General features: G+C 47.8%; 1 protein-coding gene and 1 long non-coding RNA gene across 3 annotated transcripts; one reads left to right on the top strand and one right to left on the bottom strand.

The window, feature by feature from the left end:
* COMMD9 (COMM domain containing 9) lies at positions 1 to 23,448 on the top strand. Of its 2 annotated transcripts, XM_008542712.2 has the most exons (7): positions 130 to 224; positions 7,517 to 7,738; positions 11,969 to 12,094; positions 13,901 to 14,040; positions 15,357 to 15,391; positions 16,250 to 16,353; positions 17,634 to 23,448. In XM_008542712.2, exons 2-7 carry the CDS (start codon positions 7,667 to 7,669, stop codon positions 17,772 to 17,774), a joined length of 618 nt encoding a protein of 205 aa, XP_008540934.1. In that variant the 5' UTR covers positions 130 to 224; positions 7,517 to 7,666; the 3' UTR covers positions 17,775 to 23,448. The 2 variants fall into 2 exon arrangements, with proteins under 2 accessions (XP_008540935.1, XP_008540934.1); XM_008542713.2 differs by lacking the exon at positions 7,517 to 7,738 and having other exon boundaries at positions 1 to 224.
* Positions 15,516 to 26,038, bottom strand: LOC139074448 (uncharacterized). The gene is made up of 2 exons (XR_011524069.1): positions 25,078 to 26,038; positions 15,516 to 17,198 (listed from the first exon to the last, which is right to left on the bottom strand). It is a non-coding gene; the product is annotated as an uncharacterized lncRNA (long non-coding RNA).

The raw sequence follows: 26,038 nt of genomic DNA, 5'->3' as shown, positions 1-26,038 counted from the left end.
GAGGTTGAGCTACCCCACCCTCTCGCTCCACTCGGTCCTCCGCTCCCCGCAGCGACACGACCCTGGCAGCGCCCGCCATCCTGAGAGACTACAGCTCCCGGCAATCCCCGCGGCAGACGCCGGAGCCACGTGACCGCGCGCCGCCGAGGCTGCAGTCACGTGACGCGAGGAAGATGGCCGCGCTGACGGCGGAGAGCTTTGTAGCGCTCCAGAACCTGCTGAAGGTAAACTGGAGAGGTGGGGTCAGCGTGAGGCAGGCCTTTGTCCCCGGGGCTTTGGTCAGAGCAGGAATTGGAATTAGGAGGACCCACGTCTCCCCCACTGCCTATGTGACCCCGGGCAAGTGGTTGGCCTTTCGGAGCCTTTTGAAGGCAGGAACAGAATACCGCCCTGCCGGACGGCGTGGTGGGGGGACGAAGAAGATCACGGGCATGAAGGCGCTGTCCGAACATCCCTGCTACTCCTCTCGGCCTGGCTGTGGCGAGAGCTGCATGGGGCGGGCGTTGCTAGGCCCGCGCGGCCCCACGCGCTCCGTGGTTGGGAAAGGCTCTCCTCTGCGTCCCTCCCGCCCCAAGTGAGCGCGCCTTCCGTGTTCTCTAGAGTCCCGGGATTTCCGTACTTGCTTTACCCTGTGTAAGGCTCAAAACCTCCTGATAATCACTTAAAAGACTGCGAGGTTGAAACGGGCCTACTTCATCGGGCTTTGTAAGGATCAGATGAAATGATGGGTTGTCTCTGTTTGCTTAACTTCCGACTTCCCGTATAGAAGAAGGGGCGGCTTTGTCTTCCTCTGTGGAACTTGTCACAAGAATAGAAGATCTATGAGGGGCCTTGCCCTTTTTTTTTTTCCCCCCCACCTGCAGATGAAGAGAATTGAGTTAATGACACTCAGCAGTTCATGGCACAACGTCTTCATTGGTCCCTGCAATGGTCCCTGTTTTGTTTTAACCTCCAGCCTCCAGTGTTCACTCATTTTCTCCATCCCTAAAGGCATCTGCTGCATGTTATTCACGGATGGATCCCCAACAAGTGTTTCCCCAACGCCTGGCAGACAGCATGTGCTCAGTAAATAGCTGCTACATGAGCTAGTGAATGAAGTAATAAAGCTGGGACTGGAAACCTAGGGCTCTCGCCTCCCAGCCCAGTGCCTTTTCACTCTGCTCGTGGCTGCTCTGTCCACCATCCCCAGGCCTATTCGTCGTATAGACTTTTTTATTTAATAAACTTTTAAAATTGTTATTAATGTGTAACATGCACAGAAAATTGCACAGATCATAAATGCACACCTTAATGGTTTATTACATACTGGTGTAACCACCGCCACGGTCCGAAAATGAAACATCCCCACTAGCCCAGAGGTGCCTCTGTTGCTCCTTCTGCACTCTCCTCCCCAATGGTAACCACTATGCTTACTTCTGACACCATCAATTTAATATTGCCTGTGTTTGAACTTCACACAAATGGAATACAACATATGCTTATTTGTGTCTGGCTCTTTTCGCTTGCCATCATGTAGCAGTAGTTCACTCATTTTCATTCCTAATGTCCCTGTACTTCCTCTTTTTACAAAAACACGTAAACTTTTTATTTTGAGTTAATTATACATTTACATGCCGTTGTAGAGAATAATACAGAGAGATCCCATTTACCTTTTACCCAGTTCCCCCCAGTGGTAACCTCTTGTGGAACTATAGTATAATATCACAAGCGGGGTATTGACCTTGATACAGTCAAGATACAGGACGTTTGCATCATCACAGGATGCTTCGTGTTGCCCTTTTATAACCACATCCACTTCCCCTCTGCCCCATCTCCGCCTTAACCTCTGGCATTCAGTAATCTGTTCTTCATTTCTATAATTTTGTCATTTCAAGAATGTTATAGAAATGGAATCATATATTATGTAACCTTTTGGGATTGGCTGTTTTTGCCCAGCCCAGTTCTCTGGAGATTCATTCCCTTTGTGAGTATCAATAGTTCCTTTTTTTTATTGTCATTCCATAGTATGACATCTAGATTGTTTCCAGTTTTTTGCTATTACAAATAAAGCTGCTGCAAACATTTGCATACAGGTTTTTGTATGAATATAAGCCTTTATTTCTCTGAAGTAAATAACCAGAAGTACAGTTGTCAGATAATTTGTTAGTTGCATGTTTGGGTTATTTTTTTTTAACTGCCAAACTGTTTGCCAGAGTGGCTGTACCACCTTGCATTCCCACCAGCAGTGTCTGAGTGATCCACTTCCTCCCCATCCTCGCCAGCATTTGTTGTCATCACTGTGTTTTATTTGAGCCTTTCTGATAGGTGTGTATTTATATCTCATTGTGGCTTTAGTTTGAATTTCCCTAGTAGTTAATGACATTGACCATCTTTTCATGTGCTTGTTGACCATCTGTGCATCTTCTTCAGGGAAATATCTCTTTATATCATTTGCTTATGTTCTAATTGTATTGTTTCCTTTTTTACTTTTGCGTTTTAAGAGTCTTTATATATTCTAAATACTAGTCCTTTGTTGGATATGTGGTTGGCAGATATTTTCTCCTAAGCTATAGCTGTGTTTTCATCCTCTTTATAGAGGTGTATTAATTTGCTGTGTCTGCTGTAACAAAGTACCACAAACTCAGGGCCTTAAACAACAGAAATTCATTGTCTCACAGTCCTGTGGAGGCCAGAAGTCTGAGATCAGGTGTCAGCCACGTTGATTCCTTCCAAGGGCTGTGAGGGACCATTTGTTCTATGCCCCTCTCCTAGCTTCTCTTGGTTTCTGGCAATATTTGGTGTACTTTGGCTTGTAGATTTCTGCATTCATCCTCACATGGCGTTCTCCAGTTTGTGTCTCTGTGTCTAAATTTTCCCTTTTAATAAGGACACTGGTCATATTGGGTCAGGGTCCATCCTATGACCTCATCTTAACTAGTTATATCTGCAACAACCCTGTGTCTAAATGAGGTCACATTTTAAGATGCTGAGGTTTAGGACTTCAGTATGTGAATTTTAAGGAGACTCAATTCAATCCATAACAGAAGCTTTTGCAGAGCAAAAGTTTTAATTTGGTCAGGTACAATTTATCAAAATTGTTTCCTTTTATGAATGTGCTTTTTTTGTTGTTGTTGAGGTCATAATAGTTTACGACATTGTGAAATTTTGGTTGTACACATTATTATTTGTCAGTCACCATATAAGTGCACCCCTTGACCCCTTGTGCCACCCACAACCCCCTTCCCCCTGGTAACCACTAAACTGTTCTCTTTGTCTGTCTGTCTGTCTATCTTCCAGATGTGAATGAAATCATATGGTGTTTGTCTTTCTCGGTCCGGCTTATTTCGCTCAGCATAGTACCCTCCAGGTCCATCCACGTTGTTGCAAATGGGAGGATTTTGTCTTTCTCTATGGCTGAGTAGTATCCCATTGTGTATTTATACCACATCTTCTTTATCCATTCATCAGTGGATGGGCACTTGGGTTGCTTCCACGTCTTGGCTTTTGTGAGTAATGCTGCAGTGAACATAGGGGTGCACAAGTCTCTTTGAATTGTTGATTTCAGGTTCTTTGGATAAATACCCAGTAGTGAGATAGCTGGATTGTATGCTATTTCTATTTTTAATTTTTTGAAAAATCTCCGTACTCTTTTCCCTAGTGGCTGCACCAGTTTGCATTCCCACCAGCAGTATGTGAGAGTTCCCTTTTCTCCACATCCTCTCCAACGTTTGTTATTTTTTGTGTTGGTGATTATAGCCATTCTAATGGGTATAAGGTGATATCTTAGTATAGTTTTGATTTGAATTTCCCTGATGATTAGTGATGCTGAACATCTTTTCATGTGCCTGTTGGCCATCTGTATATCTTCTTTGGAGAAATGTCTGTTCATATCCTCTGCCCATTTTTAGATCAGATTTTTTGTTTTTTGGTGTTCAGTTGTGTGAGTTCTTTATATATTATGGAGATCAACCCTTTGTCAGATATATGATTTGCAAATATTTTATCCCATTTGATGGTTGTCTTTTTGTTTTGACCCTGGTTTCCTTTGCCTTGCAGAAGCTCTTTAGTCTAATGAAATCCCATTTGTTTATTTTTTCTTTCATTTCCCTTGTCCAAGTAGACATGGTATTCGAAAAGATCATTTTAAGACTGATGTCAAAGAGTGTACTGCCTATATTTTCTCCTACAGGTTTTATGGTTTCAGGTCTTACCTTCAAGTCTTTAATTCATTTTGAGTTAACTTTTATGTATGGTGAAAGATAATGGTCTACTTTCATTCTTTTGCATGTGGCTGTCCAGTTTTTCCAGCACCATTTATCGAAGAGACTTTCCTTTCTCCATTGTATGTTCTGAGCACCTTTGTTGAAGATCAGCTGTCTGTAGATTTGTGGTTTTATTTCTAGGCTTTCAGTTCTGTTCCATTGATCTGTGTGTCTGTTTTTGTACCCGTACCATGCTGTTTTGATCACTATAACTTTGTAGTATATTTTTTTTTTTTAAGATTTTTTATTTTTTCCTTTTTTCTCCCCAAAGCCCCCTCGGTACATAGTTGTATATTCTTCGTTGTGGGTCCTTCTAGTTGTGGCATGTGGGACGCCGCCTCAGCGTGGTTTGATGAGCGGTGCCATGTCCGCGCCCAGGATTCGAACCAACGAAACACTGGGCCGCCTGCAGCGGAGCACGCGAACTTAACCACTCGGCCACGGGGCCAGCCCCACTTTGTAGTATATTTTGAAGTCAGGGATTGTGATGCCTCCAGCTTTGTTCTTTTTCTCAGGATTGCTTTAGCTATTTGGGGTCTTTTGTTGCCCCATAGGGATTTTAGGATTCTTTGTGCTATTTCCGTGAAGAATGTCTTTGGGATTCTGATTGGGATAGCATTGAATCTGTAGATTGCTTTGGGTAGTGTGGTCACTTTAACTGTGTTTATTCTTCCAATCCATGTGCATGGAATATCTTTCCATTCCTTTGTGTTATCATCGATTTCTTTCAGTAATGTCTTACAGATTTCATTATATAGGTCTTTCACCTCCTTGGTTAAATTTATCCGTAAATATTTTATTCTCTTTGTTGCAATTGTAAATGGGATTGTATTCTTGAGTTCTCGTTCTGTTAGTTTATTATTAGAGTATAGAAATGCAACTGATTTTTGTAAGTTGATTTTGTACCCTGCAACTTTACTGTAGTTCTTGATTATTTCTAATAGTTTTCCGATGGATTCTTTAGAGTTTTCTGTGTATAAAATCATGTCATCTGCAAACAGTGAGAGTTTCACTTCTTCATTTCCTATTTGGATTCCTTTTATTTCTTTTTCTTGCCTAGTTTCTCTGGCCAAAACCTCCAGTACTCTGTTGAATAAGAGTGGTGAGAGTGGGCTTCCTTGTCTAGTTCCTGTTCTCAGAGGGATGGCTTTCAGTTTTTCCCCGTTGAGTGTGATGTTGGCAGTGGGTTTGTCATATATGGCCTTTATTATATTGGGGTACTTTCCTGCTATCCCCATTTTATTAAAAATTTTTATGATAAATTGATGTTGGATCTTGTTAAATCCTTTCTCTGCATCTACTGAGATGATCATGTGGTTTTTATTCCTCATTTTGTTAATGTGGTGTATCACATTGATTGATTTGCGGATGTTGAACCATCCCTGTGTCCCTGGTATAAATCCCACTTGATCATGGTGTATGATCTTTTTGATGTATTGCTGTGTTTGGGTTGCCACTATTTTGTTGAGGATTTTTGATGAACATGGGTTCATCAGCGATATTGGCCTGTAATTTTCCTTCTTTGTGTTGTCCTTGTCTGACTTTGGGATCAGGGTGATGTTGGCCCCTTAGAATGTGTTAGGAAGTGTTCCATCTTCCCAAATTTTTTGGAATAATTTGAGAAGGAGAGGTAATAAATCTTTGAATGTTTGGTAGAATTCTCCAGAGAAGCCATCTGCTCCTGGACTTTTATTTTTTGGGAGGTATTTGATTACTGTTTCAATCTCTTTACTTGTGATTGATCTATTCAGATTCTCTGTTTCTTCTTGATTCAGCTTTGGAAGGTTGTAAGAGTCTAAGAATTTATCCATTTCTTCTAGATTGTCCAATTTGTTGGCATATAGCTTTTCATAGTATGCTCTTAGAATCTTTTGTATTTCTCTGTTATCCGTTGTGATTTCGCCTCTTCTTTTATGAATGTGCTTTTGATGTCAAGTCTAACTCTTTGCCATGCCATAGATCCCCAGATTTTCTCCTGTTTTTTCTAAAAGTTTTATAGTTTTACATTTTGCGTTTACATTATGTTTTACATTTAAGTCCATGATCTAGCTTGAGTTAATTTAATATGAGATGCGTGAGGCAACTTGAGAATTTTTTGTCTTTGTTTTGCCTATGAATGTCCAGTTGTTCCAGCACCATTTGTTGAAAGGCTGTCTTTCCTCTGCTGAGTTGCTTTTGCAACTTTGTCAAGAATCAGTTGGGCATATTTGTGTAGCTCTGTTTCAGGTTCTCTATTTGTCCCATTGATCTCTTTGTCTATCCCTCTGACAAGACCATACGGTCTTGATTACTGTCATAAGTCTTCAAATCATATCGTCATTCTTCCTGCTTCATTCTTTATCAAAGTTGTTTTAGCTATTCTAATTCCTTTGCCTTCCTATAGAAATTTTAGAATGATCTTGGCTATATCTAAAAAAACATGGTGTGATTTTGATAGAAATTGCGTTAAACTTGTGTATTAATTAGAGGAGAGTTGACATCTTTGGTGTGTTGAATCTTCCCATCCATGATCATGATATGTCTCCCTGTTTAGTTAGATCTTTGATTTCTTTCATCTGTGTTGTATAATTTTCAGCCTACAGGCAATACCACATTTTATTGCACTTTGCTTTATTGAGTTTTGCTGGTACTATGTTTTTTACATCAGCAAAAAGATTAGGACTTACTGAAGGCTCAGTAGTTGATGGTTAGCATTTTTTAGCAATAAAATATTTTTTAATTAAGGTGTGCACATTGTTGTTTTAGACATAATGCTGTTGCATACTTAATAGACTGCAGTATAGTATAAACATAACTTGTATATGCACTGGGACACAAAAAATTCATGTGGTCTGGAACCAAACCCACGGTGTCTCTGAGATATGCCTGTACAAATCCTGTACGTGTTGCGTCAGATTTATACCTAAGTATTTCTCTTTTTTTGAGCAATTGCAAACGATACATTGTATTTTTAATTCCAGTGTCCACTTGTTCATTAGTTGTGTATAGAAATACAACCGATTTTTGTATGCTTGTTTCTGCTAACTTCCTGAACTCACTTATTCTAATAGTTTTTTGGTACATTCCTTGGAACTTTCTTCGTAGACAATCATATTATCTGCAAATAGGGAGAATTTCATTTCTTCCTTTCTGATCTGTATACCTTTTATTTCTTCTTCTTTCCTTATTTCAGTGGCTAGGATTTTCAGCACTGTGTTGAATAAGAGTAGTGAGAGCAGACGTCCTTGTCTTGTTCCCACCTTGTCTTCCAGCATTAATTATAATGTTATCTCTAGGTTTTTTGTAGATGCTCTTTATCAAGTTGAGGAAGTTCCCCACTATTCCTGTTTTTATGAGAGTTTTCATCAAGAATGGATGTTGAATTTTGTCTGCTGCTTTTTATGCATTGATTGACATCACGTGATTTTCTTCTTGAGCCTATTAATATGGTGGATTACCTAGATTTTTCAAATATTGAACCAGTCTGGCATCCCTGGAATAAATCCCACAGAGTGATAGTGAGTAATCCTTTTTATATATTGCTGACTTCTGTTTGCTAATAGTTTGTTAAGGGTTTCTGCATCTGTGTTTATGAGGGATGTTGGTCTGTAGTTGCGGGGTGTTTCCTTTTGTACGGTCTTTGATTTTGGTGTCAGGGTAATCCTAGCTTTATGACATGAACTGGGAAGCGTTCCCTCCTCTTCTGTTTTCTAGAAGAGGTTGTGTAGAATTGGTTAATTCTTGCTTTAAATGTTTGTAAGAATTATCCGTGAAACCATCTGGGCCTGGAGATTTCTTTTTGGGGAGTTTTAAAATTATGAATTCAATTTCTTTAATAGTTTAGAGCTATTCAAATTATTAATTTCATATTGGGGGAGTTGTGGTAGTTTATGTTTTCTGAGGAATTGATCCCTTTCATTTAAGCTGTCAAATTTGTGGATATAGAGTTGTTTGTAGTTTTTCTCTTATTTTCCTTTTGAAATCTACAGGATGTGTAGCAATCTGTAGTGATATGCCCCATTTCACTCCTGATATTGGTATTTGTGTCTCGTCTCTTTTTAACTGTCAGTCTTGCTAAAGGTTTGTCAATTTTATTGATATTTTCAAAAAACAAACTCTTTGTTCCACTGATTTCTCTATTTTTCTGCCTTTAGTTTCATTGGTTTCTGCTCTTTGTTTTTTCCTTCCTTCTTGCTTTGGGTTTATTATTCTCTTTTTTCCCCTAGGTTCTTGTGATAGGAGCTTAAATTACTGATTTGAGACTTTTCTTCTTTTCTAATATATGCATTTAGTGCTATAAATTTCCCTCTCAACACTACCTTGGCTGTGTCCCCAGAATTTTGGTATGTTGTCTTTTCATTTTCATTCATTCAACGTAGGTTTTTAAGAGACGTCCTCTTTGATCTTTGGATTATTTAGAAGTGTGTTGTTTGTTTCCAAGTGTTTGGACATTTTCTTGTCATCTTTCTGTTACTGATTTCTAGTTTGATTCTATCGTGGTCACCGAGAACACATTGAATGATTTCAGTAAGTTTAAATTTGTTAAGGTTTGTTTTATGGCCCAGAATATCACCTATCTTGGTATATGTTCAGTGAGCACTTGAAAATAATGTGTATTCTGCTGCTACTGGGTAGTGTTCCATAAATGTCAATTAGACTGATTGATGGTGTCATTGAATTCTTCTGTGTCCTTGTTGAATATCTGTCTAGTGGTCCTATTAATTGTTGAAAGACGGGTGTTGAAGTCTCCAACTATATTTGTGGATTTCTCTATTTCTGCTTTCATTTCTATCTGGTTTTGCTTTACAATTTTGCAATTCTCTTGCTGGGTGTATACACATTTAGGCTGTCTTCTTGATAGATAGAGCCTTTTATCATACCTGTGTCTGGTAATTTTCTTTGCTGTGACATCTACTTCATCTGATATTAACGTAGCCCCTCTTGCTTTCCTTTAATTAATGTTTGTGTGATATGTCTTTTTCCTTTCTTTTACTTTTAACCTGTCTCTATCACTATATTTGAAGGGAAATTCTTGTAGACAGCATTTAATTGAGTCATATTTTTTAATCCACTCTGCCAGTTTCTGTCTTTTAATTGGTATATTTAGACCATTTACAGCTTGTGTAATTATTGATGTTAGGGCTTAAGTCTGTCATTTTATTTTTTGTTTTCTGTCTGTTATTTTTTTGTTTCTTTTTACTCTCCTCTGCCTTCCTGTGGGTTATTTGGACATTTTTTTAGAATTCTATTTTGATTTATCTGTAGTGTTTTACAGTGCATTTCTTTTTATGGCCTTTTTAGTGGTTGCTCTAGGTATTACATTACATGTACATAACTTAGCACAGTCTATCAGTGTCGTCACTTTACCTGTTAGGGTGAAATATAGAAACCTTACTTCTGTTTATATCCCTTCCTTCATTTACAATATAATTGTCTTAAATATCTCCTCTGCATACATTAGAGCCACATCACAGACTGGTATAATTTTTGCTTCAACTTTCAAACAGAATTTAGAAACTCAAGAGGAGACGGAAAGCCTACTGTATTTACCTGTATTTTTTGCTTATCGTGTTCTGTCTTTCTTCGTGATGTTCCAAGGTTTCTCTTATTGTTTCCCTTCGGTTAAGAGAACTTCTTTCAACCAATCTTTTAGGGTAAAATTTGTGACAAATTTTCTTAGTTTTGCTTCATCTGAGAATGTCTTGATTTCCTCTTTATTCTTGAAGGGTGTGGATAAGGAATGGCTGTAAGATTCCAGGTTCAAGTTCTTTATTTCAGCATCTGAAAAATGTGCCGCTTCCTTCTTTCCTCCATGGTTCCTGATGTGAAATCTGCTATCATTCTAATTGTTTTTTCCTTGTGGATAGGATATTACTTCTCTCTCACTGCTTTCAAGATTTTTCTTTGCCTTTAGTTTTTGGAAGTTTAATTATGATGTGTTTTGGCGTGAATGTCTTTGGATTTATCCTGTTTAGGATTTGCTTAGTTTCTTGAATGTATGCAAACGTTGCGAGCTAAATTGGAAAGTTTTCAGCCATTATGTCTGAGTATTTTTCAGTCTTGCTGTCTCTTATCCTCTCCTTCTAGGACTCCAATTACATGAACGTTAGATGTCATTGCTGGATGTTACATTATATGTGACAGTCCCACAGATCCCTGAGGCTCTGCTCTTTATTTTCAGTCCATCTTCTCTGTTGTTCAGGTTGGGTCATTTCTATTCTTCTGTCTTCCAGTTCACTGATTCTTTCCTCCGTCACTTCCATTCTGGTGCTGAGCCCATCTGCTGAACTTTTTAGTTAGGTTATTGTATTTTTCAGTTCTAAAATTTCCATTTTGTTCTTCTTTGTATCTTCTGTTTCTTTGCTGAGACTTTCTATTTTTTTATTTGTTTCAAGCCTGTTTATAATTACTTGTTGAATTGTTTTATCATGGCTGCTTTAAAATCCCTTTCAGATAATTTTAACATCTCTCCTCTTGATGTTAGCATCTGTTGATTGTCTTTTTTCATTCAGTTTGAGATCTTTCTGGCTCTTGGTATGATGAGTGATTTTTGTTTTGTTTTTAAAGATTGGCACCTGAGCTAACAACTGTTGCCAATCTTCTCTTTTGTTTTTCTCTTTCTGCTTTTTCTCCCCAAATCCCCCCAGTGTATAGTTGTATATTTTAGTTGTGGGTCATTCTAGTTGTGGCATGTGGGACACCGCCTCAGCATGGCCTGACGAGTGGCGCCATGTCCGTTCCCAGGATCTGAACCCGTGAAACCCTGGGCCGCCGAAGCGGAGCGCGTGAACTTAACCACTCGGCCACAGGGCCAGCCCCTAATGAGTGATTTTTAGTTGAAACCTGGACATTTCCATATTGTGTCCTCAGACTCTGGATATTACCTAAATCTTCTGTTTTAGGTGGCTTCCTCTGATACTGCTCAGGTAGGGAAGGGGGCTTGCTGCCTCATTACTGCCAGTTGGAGGTAAAAGTCCTGGTTCCCCACTTGGCTCCTGTTGACACCTAAAATTTGGGGTTCCTTGTCACCACTGGGCAGGGGTAAAAGTGCTTGCTCCATCTAGTCTGCACTAGTGCCGTGAGGTGGTGGGGCTTGCTACTGCTTGGTGGAGATGAAGCTCCAGCTCCCTGCGTGGCCTTCTCTGACACAGCTCCAGCAGGAGTGTTGGGACACCTTGTTACAGCGTCACAAGGGTAGAAGTCTAGGCTCTCCACTCAGCTTTTGCTGATGTGAAGTGACAGTGGGGAATGCAGTTCTTTCTGTGGTGTTTTCCTGGAGTCGAGCAGTTATTGTCTAAAAGTTTTCTGTCTTGCTAAGCTGTGCCTCTCTTGGTCCTCTGGTTGGAGAGAGTGGTGTGTGTTGGAGCTTTTTTTATTGCCCCCATTGGCATTCTGGGTTGCTCTCTTCTTCAGCTCCAAGTCTGGGATAGATGCCCAAAAAGAAAACCCAGGGAACTCTCCACCATCTCATTCCTTGGTTGTGAGGTCCATGGCAGGTCCGTCTTCTCCTCTCTGCTTTCAGACTCCTGTTATGTTTGTTTTCTGTCTAGTGCCCAGGAATTTCAGTTGTGCTTAACAGGAAGAATAAGGAAAAGTACATCCACTCCATTAGACATAGAGTGTCCTCTGCACTTTTAATCTTGAATCTCAAAGGTGTCACACTGTTCCTGAGACAATGTTATGTTCTAACACATGTATTTCCAGAGTCTGAGTTTGTTCCTTGTTTTCATCTGTGAATTAAATCATAGGCCTCCTCGAAAGATGTTGTCAGACAGCTGTGCCAAGAGAGCTTTTCCAGTTCAGCCCTTGGCTCGAAAAAACTCTTGGATATTACGTGTTCCAGCTTGTCTGTGACCCAGGAGGAGGCCAAGCAGGTAAGTGTGGTCAGAAATGACCTTTAACCCCTGGACTCTCAACTCGTCAGTCTCTTTCCTGACTTCCCAGGCATTGCCCCATCCGAGGAAATGTGTCCCCTGCAATGTGAGTTGACATTATAGCAAACTTAAAATAGATTTTTTTAATGTTAATGAACTTAAAAGCTATTGTCTTTGAACTGTCACTTCCTTTTGATAAGAGAGGCATGGATGGCAGAAGCTATCCCAGAATCAGAGCTCCTGACCATTTCCTTTTCAGGATTGTTACCTTCAGTGTGGACAAAAGCCAACCTTTTGGTGATTTTCTTTCCCAACTTGCAACTTGCCGATGCTGATAACTGTCGGCTGGCTGTTAAGGCAGACTTTCCAGGGGCCCCTGGGCAGGAGCTCTGAGCCCTGAGCACAATGAGGGAGCACGTGCTGCTGGACCGCAGCTGACCTCAGCTGGCGGCCAAGAGGAAAAGCACGGCGACTCAGGCTGTCTCTCACAGCCTCGTCTCTCCTCTCCCCTCTGAGACAGGAGTCCATCCACGTGGGCCTGTGTTGTTGTTACTACTTTTTTAATCCGAACTTTTTCATTGAAGTCATCTGTGGAAGAGTCAAAGGCAGGAGCAAGACTGTGGAAGTGATTTGGGGACTTAGTTTGGGTCCCTCAAAAGTAGACCCTGAAGCAAAGACTTGCATGCAGGTAGTTATTTGGGAGATGATTCTAGAAAGCCCAAAGGAGGGAGAGCAGACAATCAAGCAGGGAGACAGACAAGCTAACAAAAAGGTCTGTTAATGAGTGGCTGCTGCTGCGGGCAACGGGGGCTCAGCCTCGGGATCCTGTAAGAAACCATGAGGAGCACGCCCGAGAATTGTCCCCTGGAGGGTGGGGAGGCTGGGGCATCTGTCCACTAACCCGCACCCCTCGTGGGTACAGGATGAGCATCCCCTCACCTCTGGGTTGTACTGTCTGCAGCCAAGCAGCCTCCGTGGCATCAGAGAAAGCCCCAAAGCAGAGGCGGTTACTCCAGGGTCTTCTTAGCTCTGCTAAGCATCGTTGTCACAGGAGCCCACAGGCCACATTTGGCTACAGCTTCCCTTAGAAGCACCTAGGGTGGAACACAGCCTTTTAGCACGGCAGGGCCAGGCACTCCTCTTCCACACGGAGTCCACACAGCCAGCCTGGGGCTGTTTGTTCTCTTTGCCCTCCCAGGTGACAGCCTAGGGCAGGGACATGACGCTCCTACCACCGTGGATTCAAAGCCGAAACCTACGGGAGCCAGTTGTTACCTCTGGTAACAGCTCAGTAAGTGCAGCTCCAGGTTCTAGGGAGGAGCGAGCAGCCGCACTCAGGGAAGCCCACGAAAGCTGTGGGCCCCGCGGGGCTCTGTGCGGTCTCCCAGTCCGAGGCAGGGGACCCCGGCAGTGCTGCCTCGTGACACAGCTGACTCTCCACTTCTCTCAGGCTACCAGGGGAACAGGCTAGCAAGTTAACTGAAGGTCAGAGTCTCTGCACAAGGAAAGGGGATTTGTTAACCCTTGGCCCCTAGGAAGAGAGCTTCTGGCAGGGTGACAGCTTCCTGTGTCAGGGGGCGGCATCTGTCTCCTACAGCGGCAGATGGACTCGGAGCAGCTGAGGCCTGTGTCCGAGGCCCGTGGGCGTCGGCGTCTGCGATGCAGGCCTCACACTCATGGGCCTCTGTTGAAGGACGGTGGCAGTGTGTGGCAGGCCCTCTTCCCAGCAGCGGGGGGTAGAGCCCTGCCCCCGCCCGCCCCGCCCCTCCCCAGCACTCAGGGCTCCACTCTGGCTCTGTCCTGCAGCTGCTCCAGGCTCTGCACCGCCTCACCAGGCTGGCTGCCTTCCGTGACCTGTCCTCGGCCGAGGCGATTCTGGCTCTCTTTCCTGAGAATTTCCACCAGAACCTCAAAAACCTGCTGACGAAAATCATCCTGGAACACGTGTGAGTGCTCATTTCTTGAGTTCCTTGTGATGCTTATATTTTTTTTTTCCTGTTCTAGAAATAATATGTTCATTATTGAAAAGTTGGAAAACACAGGTAAGCAAAAAGAGGCAAACCCTCGTCCTGCCACGCGGAGGGCTAGCGGTGTTCATTCCTGCGTGGAAAGCCTCCCAGACTCCTTTATTCTATTTACACGTAGAGGGAGGTCCGTGTCTTCTTGAAAATTGTTTTTAACACAATAGGGTCACGCCATTTTATAACTTGCTTGTTTTCAATTAAAAGTATTAATGTTAATGATTTTTTAGGTCAATGAGTATTTATCTTCAATATCATATTTAATGGCTAAATATATTCCATTTTATGGAGAACTCATGTCGAATTCAGACATTCCTTGGGCTACTGGCAGGTTCCCCTCGGTGCGCAGTGTACCGTGGGAACTCTGCTCGTCAGCGTCGTCACTGCCTGACTGGTCGAAGCCAGGCGCGTGCGGAGGCTTTGGCTTCACCGGCGCAGGTCGACCACTGGAAAGATGCAGCAGCTGTTCCCAGCAGGACGGGCGTGTGCCGCTCTCCCCACGCCTTCACCAGCACTGAGGGAACTCTTTTACATTGTTTCCCAGCTTCCCAAATGGCAAATGATCCCTCATTTCAATTTGTGTCTTTGATACTCGCCACGTCGAATATCTTATTCATATGTGTACCGGTCATGTTGATTTCTTTTGTGAATTATCTGTGTATTCTCTGACTGGGCAAATCCTTTTAGACACGTACAGTTTAAGCAGAACTGGTGAACTGCGGGTCAGCAGCAGGCTCGAAAGACCTCTCTGATGGTCATGACCGATAATGCCAGTTACCAAGGGTCTTGTTTGTTTAGAAACTTTCTCCTCCGTGACCACGTTTTACCCTGCCTCTGCTTGCACTGTGATGCTGTTTGCTGTGGCATTAGATCCGGTTGGGTGTCTTTTGTGTAAGATGCAGTACTTTGTCTGGTAGATGCTCAGCAAAAAGAGAACAGGTTGACCTTTTCTGTTTTGTCTCTGAGGACGATAGCAAGATAAGATTACAGTGCGTGAAGCTTTCCTTTTTTGCCCAAAGCCATGAAAACTGACCAACGGCATTTACAGCCCTCGCATCACTGAGCTTTGTACAGTAAACAAACAACAGCGGCTTGTTGGAGGGGGCGTTGCTGTGGTCCTTTCCTGCCAGGAGGTGATTACATGTTTGAAGATCACAGAGGGCAGAGGCCTCCCTCCTTATCAGGAGACCCCCTTCTCATCTCTTTCCGTTCTTTTTTCCTCGTCTTTCCCTCTGATGCAGATCTACTTGGAGAAGTGAAACCCAAGCAAACCAGAGTGAGTACCCGGAGCCCCGCCTCTTCCTCCTTGCCCCTCCCAGCCCAGCTCTCAATCTGCCGGGGCCCGAATTTTGAAGTGAAACTCAAAGTGAGTGATTCTAATCTCAGACCAAGCAGTGTCATTGTGTTTGTCTTTTTAATTCTATTTTTTAATTTTTTTCTCATTGTAAACTTAATATAATATAAAACTTATTGTTTAAAAAAACAACAGAAATGTCCAAAGCAGAAAGTGAAGTAGTTAAAATAAGTATATTTCAATGAGGAAAAAAATTAACCATAATTGAAATTAATTTGAAAGGTTGAGTAAAAGTGGGTGTTTAATAAATGGTCACTAACCCTGTCAGTGACAGTGCTGAAGCCAGCCACAATGCTGGCGAACTCTCCCTGCATCAGTTGCTTTAGTCCTCCCAGCAACCCTGTGAGCGAGGCCAGGGTGACCCCTTTTACAGATGAGAAACAGGCTTGGAGGTGAGACGAGCGGTGGAACCTGGATTCAAGCCTGCATGTCTCTCAAACCAAAGCTTTCCACTGTCGTCACTGCTGCACGTTCCCTAAGACTTGAGCCACGACCTCCTCTTCTCCTCCTTATGTCATTTCTCATTCCCACCTGACATCTGGAGGGCTGGGTGTTCAGGCAGAAGCCATCGCTGAGTGCTAGTGCAGGCGGCACCCCGCGGTGCTGAGTGAGGTCCCTGACGCGCTGTAGGGTCCTGGGTGCCGTCTGGCCATCTCCCTCAGAGACTGGCTGGGTGGATCAGATGCATTACGCACGTACAGCCCCGAGAGCTGCCTGTCAGAGAGCAGAGGCTCAGACACGCAGGGGCGCAAGCTCTGAGCGCCACTGTCCCCTCCACAGTCTCTCTGCCACGCCTGGTCGACCTGGACTGGAGAGTGGATATCAAAACCGCTTCAGACAGCATCAGCCGCATGGCCGTGCCCACCTGCCTGCTCCAGATGAAGGTACATCCTCGTCACGCTGCTTAGAAGGAAAGAAGCGGGGGCTAGCCCAGTGGCGTAGTAGTTAAGTTCACACGCTCCCCTTTCAGCAGCCCAGACTTCACAGGTTCAGATGCCAGGCATGGACCCAGCACTGCTCATCAAGCCACACTGTGGCAGCATCGCACATAAAATAGAGGAAGATGGGCACAGATGCTAGCTCAGTGACAATCTTCCTCAAGCAAAAAGAGGAAGATTGGCAACAGATGTTAGCTCAGGGCCAATCTTCCTCACACACAAAAAAAGATGGGACAGCAGTGACTCGGCACCCCTGCAGGCCATCAAGAGTCCCAGTCTCCAAAGTTCAGGGATCTCTACGAGAAGCATTTAGCACCCCTAAATGCAGTATTGACAAAGTGTGTGTGTACTGCTGTATTAACGTAGATAGGGTACAGCATGGGCTGAAATAAATTTTAAATGATAAACACAAAGCATAAACTTTAAAAATAATTTGTGATACCTGAAAGGTACCTTCCACACTTAGAGGGAAGTTTGGCTTCAACAGTAGGGCGTGCGTTCAGGGTGTCAGGCTGCCCTCCTGAGCGTGTCTGCCTCGGCCAGCTTCTCGCCCAGTGGGGCCGGGCTCTTGCCGTCTGTAGGTGCTGACGAGCAGCTCCTCTCAGCAGCTGGGGAAGCGTCAGTTCTTCATTCTCTTGTGCCCATGCTTGTGCCTCCTTGCTGTTGTCTTCACTTTACAGTTCTTCTCAGGAACCTTTTTAAGCCACATCTCCATTTTTAAGGCTTGTTTAGTTAAAACCAGATCATGTAAATGCTGTGTTTGCTTTACCAGACACCCAGAAATGCAGCACCTGTAGGAAAATGAAAGTGTAAGGGCGCCTCTAACAAGCAAGTTTTCAATTTTAGTAAAGCTTACTTTTTTTTAAAGATACAAATAAATATAACTAGAAGTTGTAATATTTTTCCTGCCTCCCAGTAGATTCTTATGTACCCCTCGAGCCCGCTGTGTACAGTGCCAGTGTGGACCCCTGTGCTATCTTCCCACTGACCGCGGAGAGCGAGGGGCCTGGGGCCAAGTGAGCCTGGGCGTCCCTGGTCCCCGCCCTGAGCACCCAATGAGCCAGAAATGGCCGAGCCCATGAGCTACATCCCTTGCTCGCCCCGTTTGCTGGAAGTCCAGGGCTGGGCCGCTTGGCAGCTCTGGGCAGGGAGCCCCTCCATAGAGGGTCCCCAGCACGGGGCGAGCACAAGAGGCAGCTTTGACTGGGGGCCCTTTTTCTTTTCAGATCCAGGAAGATCCCAGTGTGTGTGGAGACGGGCCCTCTGTCTCAGCGGTCACCATGGAGCTGAGTAAGGAAACGCTGGACACCATGTTAGATGGGCTGGGCCGCATCCGAGACCAGCTCTCTGCCGTGGCCAACAAGTGACTGCCAGCTGCTGGCCCAGCCCAGGCCACTGCTCGGCCTCGAGGAAGCACTCAGGGCCGCAGCTGCCCTGGGAGGAGGCAGGGCAGTGGGGACAGAGGCAGGCTGCCATCAGGAAGGCACAGCTGGATCAGAAGGGAGCAGCTGTGCCCATGCCATTCTCCCACTGCTTCTCTTTCTCTTTCTGAGGCTGCTGAGCAGAAGCCTCCGTCTCTGACCGGCTCCTGTGTGCGACTCTGCCCGCGGGGCAGCCAAGGGGACATTTGCTTCTTCAGCCGCCTCTGTGTGGCTGATGGAAAGTTCAGGCCCGAACTGTGGAGCTGGTCTAATAAGTTCCCTTCCAGCGGTGGCTCTGATGGGGCCATTTCCACGCCTGGGACACAGCTGGGAGTCAGGTGGGTGACGCCAGCAGTTCCCGCCTCTCTGCCAGAGGAGCCAGGCAGACCCCACAGAGCAGGGCCACCGCAGTGTGGCCCCCTGCTGAAGTCTGGTGCCTTCCCGAGCTCCCTGGGCCCGCTGGACCACCTTCCAGCGTCGGGGTCTGACGTGGGTGCTGAGGCCCCTCGTGCAGCCAGCGGCCCCTTCCGTGATTGATGGCAGCCGCTCCGGGGTGAGGAAGTGGGAGGGATTGGAAATAAATAGCAGTTCCACAAGGTCGTGATTCTGCTCAGGGCTCTGGTAGCTGCTGTCCTCAGCCTGAGGTGCTGCCGCTTGTTCGTAAAGGTGACCCCAGCTCCCTAACTCGCAGCTAAGCCTGTGAGCAAGGTGTGACCTGACACCGGGCATCGACTCTCACTGCTTTCCGAGTGTCTGTCACCTAGAGCGAAAGAAAGCAAGGTGGACAGTCGGGGTGTACCTGTTACAAGAGCTGTGATGGAAGCACGCCTCAGGGTTTAACCCGACGAGGTCATCTCTGTCACGTGCCTGGCGCATTGTCGGGACTCAGTGTGTCGGGGTCTCCCCGTCCAGGTCGCTCTGTTTGGGCGGCTTCCCGGGTGGTGTGTGCAGAGGGCTGGGGGCGGGCGCCCCTGCTCCATGGGAAGGCGCTTGGCCTCTCGGTCTTGCTTCCCCCCAGTTTTTTTAATTAAATGGGGATGGTAACAGTATCTGCTCTGTGGGGCTTTTGTGAAGATGAAAGGACATAGCGTCTCTAAGAGCACTTAGCGCTGTGAGGGCACACAGGAAGGGCCTGGTGACGTTAGCTCCGAGCGCCAATGGCGGTGACGCAGAGAGCTCTGTGCATCTACTGCTCGTCCACCATCAGAGGGTTGGTGCGACAGTGACTGTTATCCTCCCTTTGTCCTTGAAGGAATCAGCTCTTTGAGGTCAAGTCACCTGCTGGGAAGTGGCCTCATTAGGACTTTGGCCCAGATTTCTAGCTTTCTCTCTAACACACGGGACTCTGCAAGGGACACGGAGCCTGTGACTTTAGCTCCATTTGGAAAACCCTGGAACCGAAGTAGAGATGAGAAAATTTACTCCTGAGACACTAGGAAAGTGCTCCTCTCTGTCTGCTCTCGCAGAAGCTGAGCTGCCTTCTGCAAGATGGCGGTTCTGAATCCTTCGGGGCTGTAGGCGCTGGGAATCTGCTGGAAGCTGTGCATCCTTCCTGTGGGAAGTGAGCGTTCCACTTTTTACCTTCAGTGACAAGTTCGTGGACCCTGGAAGCCAGCCCGCTCCTTCCAGGTCGAGAGCCCCTGGTCCCCGCCTCAGGTTGTGTTCGGCCTTGTCGTGAGTTCGTCCCCTGTCTGCTCTCCTCCCTCTCGCTGGGACCGCAGACCAAGATGTCCAGTCCCTGTCCGCTGGGCCTCCGTAAGGGTGACTGGAAGCAGGGAGCCCCGCATGGGGCTTTGCAGTCGGAGCTCCTCCAGCCGGCTCCCCTGAGCAGGACCTCTGGGGGCGTGGCTTACAGAGGGTGTTCCATAACTATGGGGAAGTTCCGTAAACGTCTGCTGCCCTCCCCTCGGTGCTGTCAAGGGGTCTGTTGTCTGCTCCTCGGGAGGATGGGTTTGTAGAGACCGTGTTTCTGGTTGGCCTGACCGTGTCTCAGAAAAACCTCCTATTTACTGCCTGTTGATCTCAAAGGAAGTTCCTTCATTTGGTGCTTGTCTGCTTTCCCAGTAGTACTTTGTGTCATGAGCAGCTCTCTGCAAACCGTCCTTTCCTTAGGGTGCGGCACAGTTTGGATTTCCAAACTCCATCCACAGAAGGGCCAGGACAGATCTCGGTGGTGCCTGTGCTCCTGGCTGCCCAGCATTTCCCACCCATGGCCACAGGAGTGAGTGTGTGGCTCAATACTGATCCATCCCTATGTCCCACAGAGATTGTCCCAGGACTGTACATGACTCAAATTGGGCCAATCTGAGTCTTTCTCTATGGCTTTTTCTGCTGGAATCAGCAGAGAAGACCACCTCCTGCCTCTGAGCTCTGATAGCAAAGCCAGGATGCTCGGTCCACCTTCCTGCCGCACAGAGAAAGCCTGTCTGCATGGGGAGAGGCTAGCCCAGAGCAGAGCTACGCAGAGGCTGGGGAGAGGAGGGGGAAATCCAGTGTGTCTGATGCCAATTCTGTCCTCCTAGCCTATCGGTCAAGATGGACCTGGCTTGTGTTAAAATGTACCCAGGATTTGTTTGTATCAGGAGTGGTGAGACACACAAACACAGAAATGATTGTAGTAGAGGAAGAAGTTTATATTACAGATCCTAGAAACGGGAGGCACAGCCCGTCACGCAGGGTCACATAGGGAAGGACCAGGCTGGTCAGGGGTCAGAGAGGGCCGGGAAGAAGATGGCGCAGGGCCTTTATTGGGGTGTTCACAGGAAGGAATGGGTGAGGCAGCGTAGGTGTGCTGAGTAAGTTTAGGGTTCAACAGTTTGAAGAATTCTGGCGGGCTCTGGGCTACCGGAATGGTCCCTGGTTGTCCAGTACCTGGTCCTGGGGTGACCCAGGGCAGGGGGAATATTGCCTTGGTGTGGAAGAGTTTGATAAAAGACATAGTTGAGGGGCTGGCCCGGTGGCACAGTGGTTAAGTTCGTGCATTCCACTTCGGCGGCCCAGGGTTCACCAGTTTGGATCCCAGGCATGGACCTACACACTGCTTATCAAGCCATGCTAAGGCAGGTGTCCCACATGTAAAATAGAGGAAGATGGGCATGGACATTAGCTCAGGGCCAATCTTCCTCTGCAAAAAGAGGAGGATTGGCAGCAGATGTTAGCTCAGGGCTAATCTTCCTCAAAAAAAACACAACATGGTTGGGGGTGTGGCTGTGGATTTGTTGATCTGTGTATCAAAGGCATGTTTTGGATAGTTGTTAGCTACCCCTGGGAAGGGCAGTCTCTCCAGGACCAAGGCCCCAAATGCCAGAGCATCAAGAATACAGAAAATAGGGGCCAGCCCGGTGGTGTACTGGTTGGGTTTGCATGCTCTGCCTCAGCAGCCTGGGGTTTGCAGGTTCAGATCCTGGGCATGGACCTACATACTGCTCATCAAGCCATGCTGTGGCAGTGTCCCACATACAAAATAGAGGAAGATTGGCACAGATGTTAGCACAGCAACAATCTTCCTCACCAAAATAAAAAAAATTAAAATTAAAAAGAATAGAGAAAATAAGGGGCCAGCCTGGTGGCATAGTGGGTAAGTTCTGCATGCTCTGCTTCAGCAGCCTGGGGTTCACGGGTTCGGATCTTGGGGGCAGACCTACACAGCACTCATGAAAACCACACTGTGGAGGCATCCCACATACAAAATAGAAGAAGACTGGCACAGATGTTAGCTCAGGGACAATCTTCCTCACACAAAAAAAACAGAAACTAAGGAAATGCAGTCAGTGCAAGGTTATGCCTCAGTAACAAACAGTCCCAAGTGGCAGTGGCTTTCATCATGACAAAAGTTTACTTTGGCTGCACAGCCAATGAAAGCTGGGGACGGAGGGCAACTCCTGCTCACCGTAGTCACTCAGGCCCAGGGCGATGGGACCTTCATCTCAACATGTGCCTCCACAATCCCTGAGGTGGGATGAGGGAAGGTGGCAGATGGCAGCCTTGCTCTTAAAGTTTCTGCCCAGAAGTGACAGGCAAGTCACATGGTGACTCCTAGCTTTAAAGGGGGCAGAGCACTTCAGTCCTGCCACATACCAGGAAGAAAAAGAAATGGGATATTTGATTAGCTCTGGTAACCACTGCCCCCATCATCTGAACCAGAAGATTCCTTTTTTGCCTGAACTGGTTTGCACTTAAGAATGAAAGAATTGTGAGTAATAACATGCACACCATCTTGGCATCTTTTCTCATGATAAACCTCTTCGCCTGTGTGGCACTTAAAAGCATTTGAAACATTTTCCCAAATATCTTTCTGCCTCTTCACCTTCCACTCATTAAGTATTTGTGCATTTCACTGAGGAGCAGTCAGCTCGGGGAGGTCCAGGGCTGAGTAGAACTTGAATCTGGGTCTTTCAATTCAAAGGCCAGTGGTTTCTCCCTTCCTGCCTTGATTCTGAGAAAAGAAAACTTGGATTCCTCACAGATGGCTGAACTTTTCCCTTAATCTGGCGACTTTCAGCTCTCTCCCTCATCAGTCCTGCCTGACCACTTCCGTCTTTGGCCTCCTTTGCCTCCCTTTTCTGGTGATTTTCAGGTCCAGAGACATTGACGTGAGGACCAGACATGTGGGTCTTTCCCACGTGAGCCGGTTGTGCAAACACACACTGTGGCACCATGTCCAGCAGCCATTAGTCAAGCTCTGTGGTCTGGTATTTACCAGTTTCCAGGAAGTGAGTCCAATGCGGGGCAAAAAGCTCTCCATTATTTAGTAAGTTGAGATGTTATCAGAAGTGAGAGAGGGTTTTTATTATTTTTTTAAATATTTTCGTCTAGAAACCATGGCTGCCTGGCATTTTGAAAGTTTTCCAGTGGTTGAGCATTTACAAGAACTATCTTGAACTGGTAACTGCTGACTTCCAAATATTGCGAATTCCTCAGCACTCTCTTTCTGCATGATGCTGACTTATACTACTTTCTGTAATGTTCACATTTCTGTGGCTTAATTGTCCTTTTTACAACTAAGAAAGAAGAAAATATTTTTTAATAGTATTTCTAGTTGGTGCCAGAGGACCCTAACCTCCAAGGACAGAGGATCATCCTTCATTTGAGGAAATGTCCAGAGCTCTTAAAGGTCGGTCTGAGAAGCTGAGTTTCTTTTGCCCTGGGCTCTGGGGAAAGACTGATGGGCCTTCCGCCTCATCTGTAAGTGGAGATAAGATAACCCCTTAGGTGATGGCAGCTCGCAGATTTACAGCAAACTACGAAGTAGACCCCTTGGCTGAAGAAGGGGACTTTCTTGTCTGTGGGCATCAGCGTTGCACTAGCCGCACGACCTTAGACAGACACACACACAGTGGAGGACTGCAGTGTTCCAACAAGCTGAATGCTAGTGAATTGAGAGATGCTTTGGGATGTCAGAGGGCTCTGGGGTCACTGTCATAAAGGTACTGCATCCTCAGCTCAGGGGATGGCCTCCGCTTGGTTAGGGTTTTAGGAACTCTGACGAAGCTCCTACTCCAGGCTTCCTTTGGCTGGTTCGGCATCCGGGAGTGAGAGTCACTGTATTCCTTAGGATATCGACTGGAAACTGCTGTAACGCCCAATTTCCATGGATTAAAGGGTTTTGTCTCTCTCTCAATGGCGTTCGCATGGAATTAACGTGGCCTCGGATCGCTCTGCCTAAGTCAACCTCAGCAGCACCCTCTCACCGCAGAGCAGTCCTTTGAGCCCCTGCAGAGGCATCTGCGCGCCAGCGTGCCCCTGCTTTCAGGCCGTGCCTGGCTTCAGGTCTGTGGGCCTGGGGGTCCAGCCACGCTGGTTTCGCTTCCGTGGGAGGAGGAAGGGCTGGGAGCCGTGGGGCGACAGTAAGAGGAGTCTGCAGGGTGACAGCGGAGGGCAGACACTGGCACTATTACAGAGTGTCCTGCCGCTATCCCAGAGCTCAGGACCAGCATTTCCCAGGGGCCAGCCCAATGCTGGAGGGGGCAGAAAAGGAGCGGCCAGCCCTGGGCCTGAGTGGGATGGCCGCACGGATGTCCCGGCCTCGCTGCACCCTCTCTGGAATGTCTGCCTTCACACTGGCTTAGCTCCTGTCCATCCTTGGGGACTCACAACACGTGACGGGGGCCTAGGAAGTCATCCTAAGCAGCCTGTCCTCTCTGCCTGTGTTCCCATCATTCCTCTTCCCGCCACCCCCACTCTTCACCCTGTGTCCCCATCACCTGAGCACTCAGATAATAGGCAGCCCCTCTTGGCACTGGGAATTTCCTGCCACTGGCTGAAATGGGGCTCTGTCCCCAGGGTTACTCCTAGAGAAGAGGTTCCTTGTCATTTGGTGTACCCTCTTTGGTGACCCAAGATCCTTCTTATGCCCAAAAGCCACAACGCGAGGGAAATGTCTGAACACCTGGGCGCAGCCAGAGCTTGCCCCCTAAGCCCAGCAGGTGGCGCCCACGCCCCCCCTTGTGGTCCCCGGGGCCCGCTGTCGGAACAAAGACCCGGAGAGGCGGGGAGTGGGGCGGGGGGCGCGCCTCCCTGGGAACCCGGGCGGGGCGACGCTTCCTCGGAGAAGACCCCAGGCCGAGGACCACGAGAGAGGAGGGAGAAGGGAGCGGGCAGGCCCACCGCGGGCCGCTGAGGCCAGCTCCCGAGCCCGGCGGCAGACGCGCCCGCTGTCCCCTCGTCGCCTCCGTCCCGGGCGGGCGGTGCAGGGACCCCCCACCGGGGCGGGTCCGGTCGCCCGGCTCCTGCGCGGCGCCGCGTTCGTGGCGCGCACGGGCCTCGCGCTGAGCGGCCTTCCCGCCCGGCGCCCGGGGGCCGGTGGAGCCGCGCTGCGACCCGGCCGGGAGCCGAGGCCCGGCCGCTTCTCGACCAGACGGAGGGATGGAGCGCAATCTTCCCGACGGCGCGGCTGCCCCCAGCGTCGTCACCCTCCGGCACGCCCGGGGCCCCTGCCGGCCGGACCGCGCAGCCCCGGAGCGGGCTGGCCGACTGTGGGGTGGGGGGCGAGGGCCCTGTCTCCCCGGTCGTTCCGGGGCTCCCCCACCCCGCGCTGCCCCGCGTCTTCTAACTGGAAGTCTAAGGCCGTCCTCTTGCCTGAGACCCCTCAAGGCCTTCTCGTGCTCTCGGCGTCAGGGCCAAACTCCTAGAAACGTCCGTCCGTGAACCCGTCCGTGTTCCTTACAAGCGGATTTCTCCCCGCATTTCAGTCTCATGTGACAGGATGAAAGAAATGGGCTTAAATCGGAATAAACGGTGTGAGGCTCACCGGCTGGTGGGAGTGGGCCCTGGGCGATGCTTCTGGAAGGCTCCGGCACCCGGAGAGGAAGCGGGCGCCCAGAAGGAGCCGGAGCCGAGGGTCGGGCCGGCGCGCTCGCTCCTCCATCCGCCGGTCCTCCGGGCGGAGCTGGGCTGGCTCTGCGTCGTGACCCGGCGCGGGACGGGCCGCGCTGCAGACGCTCAGCGCTGCTGAACGAGGCCGGCGTGAAGGGACCTCCCGGCGGGCTCCAGGGCCGACTGGTCGCCCACTAGCTGTGTCCACCGGCCCCCTCCTTCTGCTCTGAGGGGGTGCACCCCCGCCTCCCCTGCAGCCCTGGCTGACGTCCGAGGCTGGAAGGGACCTGCTGGAGGACAGTGGACCGGGCAGAAGGAGATGCACAGCCCGGGACCCAGCTCGGGGGAAGTAGTGGTGGCATTGAGGGCGGCAATCCCAGAGCCTCTTATGCCCCTGGCCTCTCTGAATTCTCCCTCCTGAACCTCGCAGGAAGGTCAACCCGGCTGCAGAGGGTCACCCTGCCTTTACCCCAGGAGCCCCCTGGCCGTCGGGGCCATGGGCGTGGCTGCCTGGCCTCTGTTTCTGGGTTGGCGCCTCCCTGGCACAGAGGGGCACGACCAGGGCTCCCTCTCCCAGGTTGGGGACAGCCAGCTGTGGGAGGCATCGGCTTGCTGAGTGGGGGCGTCTGACTTCCCACCAGCCCCAGGGGCACCCCAGGTCACCCTCCATAGCATCTCTCCCCCAAAAACTGGGCCTCCCCCTAACTGGGTTTGCTGCCCTGGGCGGGTCTTCCCCTAATCCAGCCTTCTTCCCCTAATCTGGCCCCTGGGAAATGCTGGTCCTGAGCTCTGGGATTAGGATTTCTGGAAAGTAGTGCTTTCCAGAAAGTAAAGTGGATCTTGTTTATCCTCCAAACCTGATCCGCCTTTCCCAGGCTTCTCCATCTCTGCAAAGA

This window comes from Equus przewalskii, chromosome 11 (genome assembly GCF_037783145.1).
Source record: "Equus przewalskii isolate Varuska chromosome 11, EquPr2, whole genome shotgun sequence".
NCBI lineage: Eukaryota > Metazoa > Chordata > Mammalia > Perissodactyla > Equidae > Equus > Equus przewalskii.
The sequence above is the reverse complement of the archived record's forward strand: the minus strand, read 5'-3'. Positions and strand labels throughout refer to the sequence as shown.

Excerpts from the sequence above, each read along its gene's own strand:
- COMMD9 (XM_008542712.2), top strand. The coding sequence starts at position 7,667 with ATGGTGGATTACCTAGATTTTTCAAATATTGAACCAGTCTGGCATCCC. Across the intron at positions 15,392-16,249 it reads TGAAACCCAAGCAAACCAGA|TCTCTCTGCCACGCCTGGTC; the intron begins GTGAGTACCCGG and ends TCCCCTCCACAG. Across the intron at positions 16,354-17,633 it reads CCTGCCTGCTCCAGATGAAG|ATCCAGGAAGATCCCAGTGT; the intron begins GTACATCCTCGT and ends TTTTCTTTTCAG.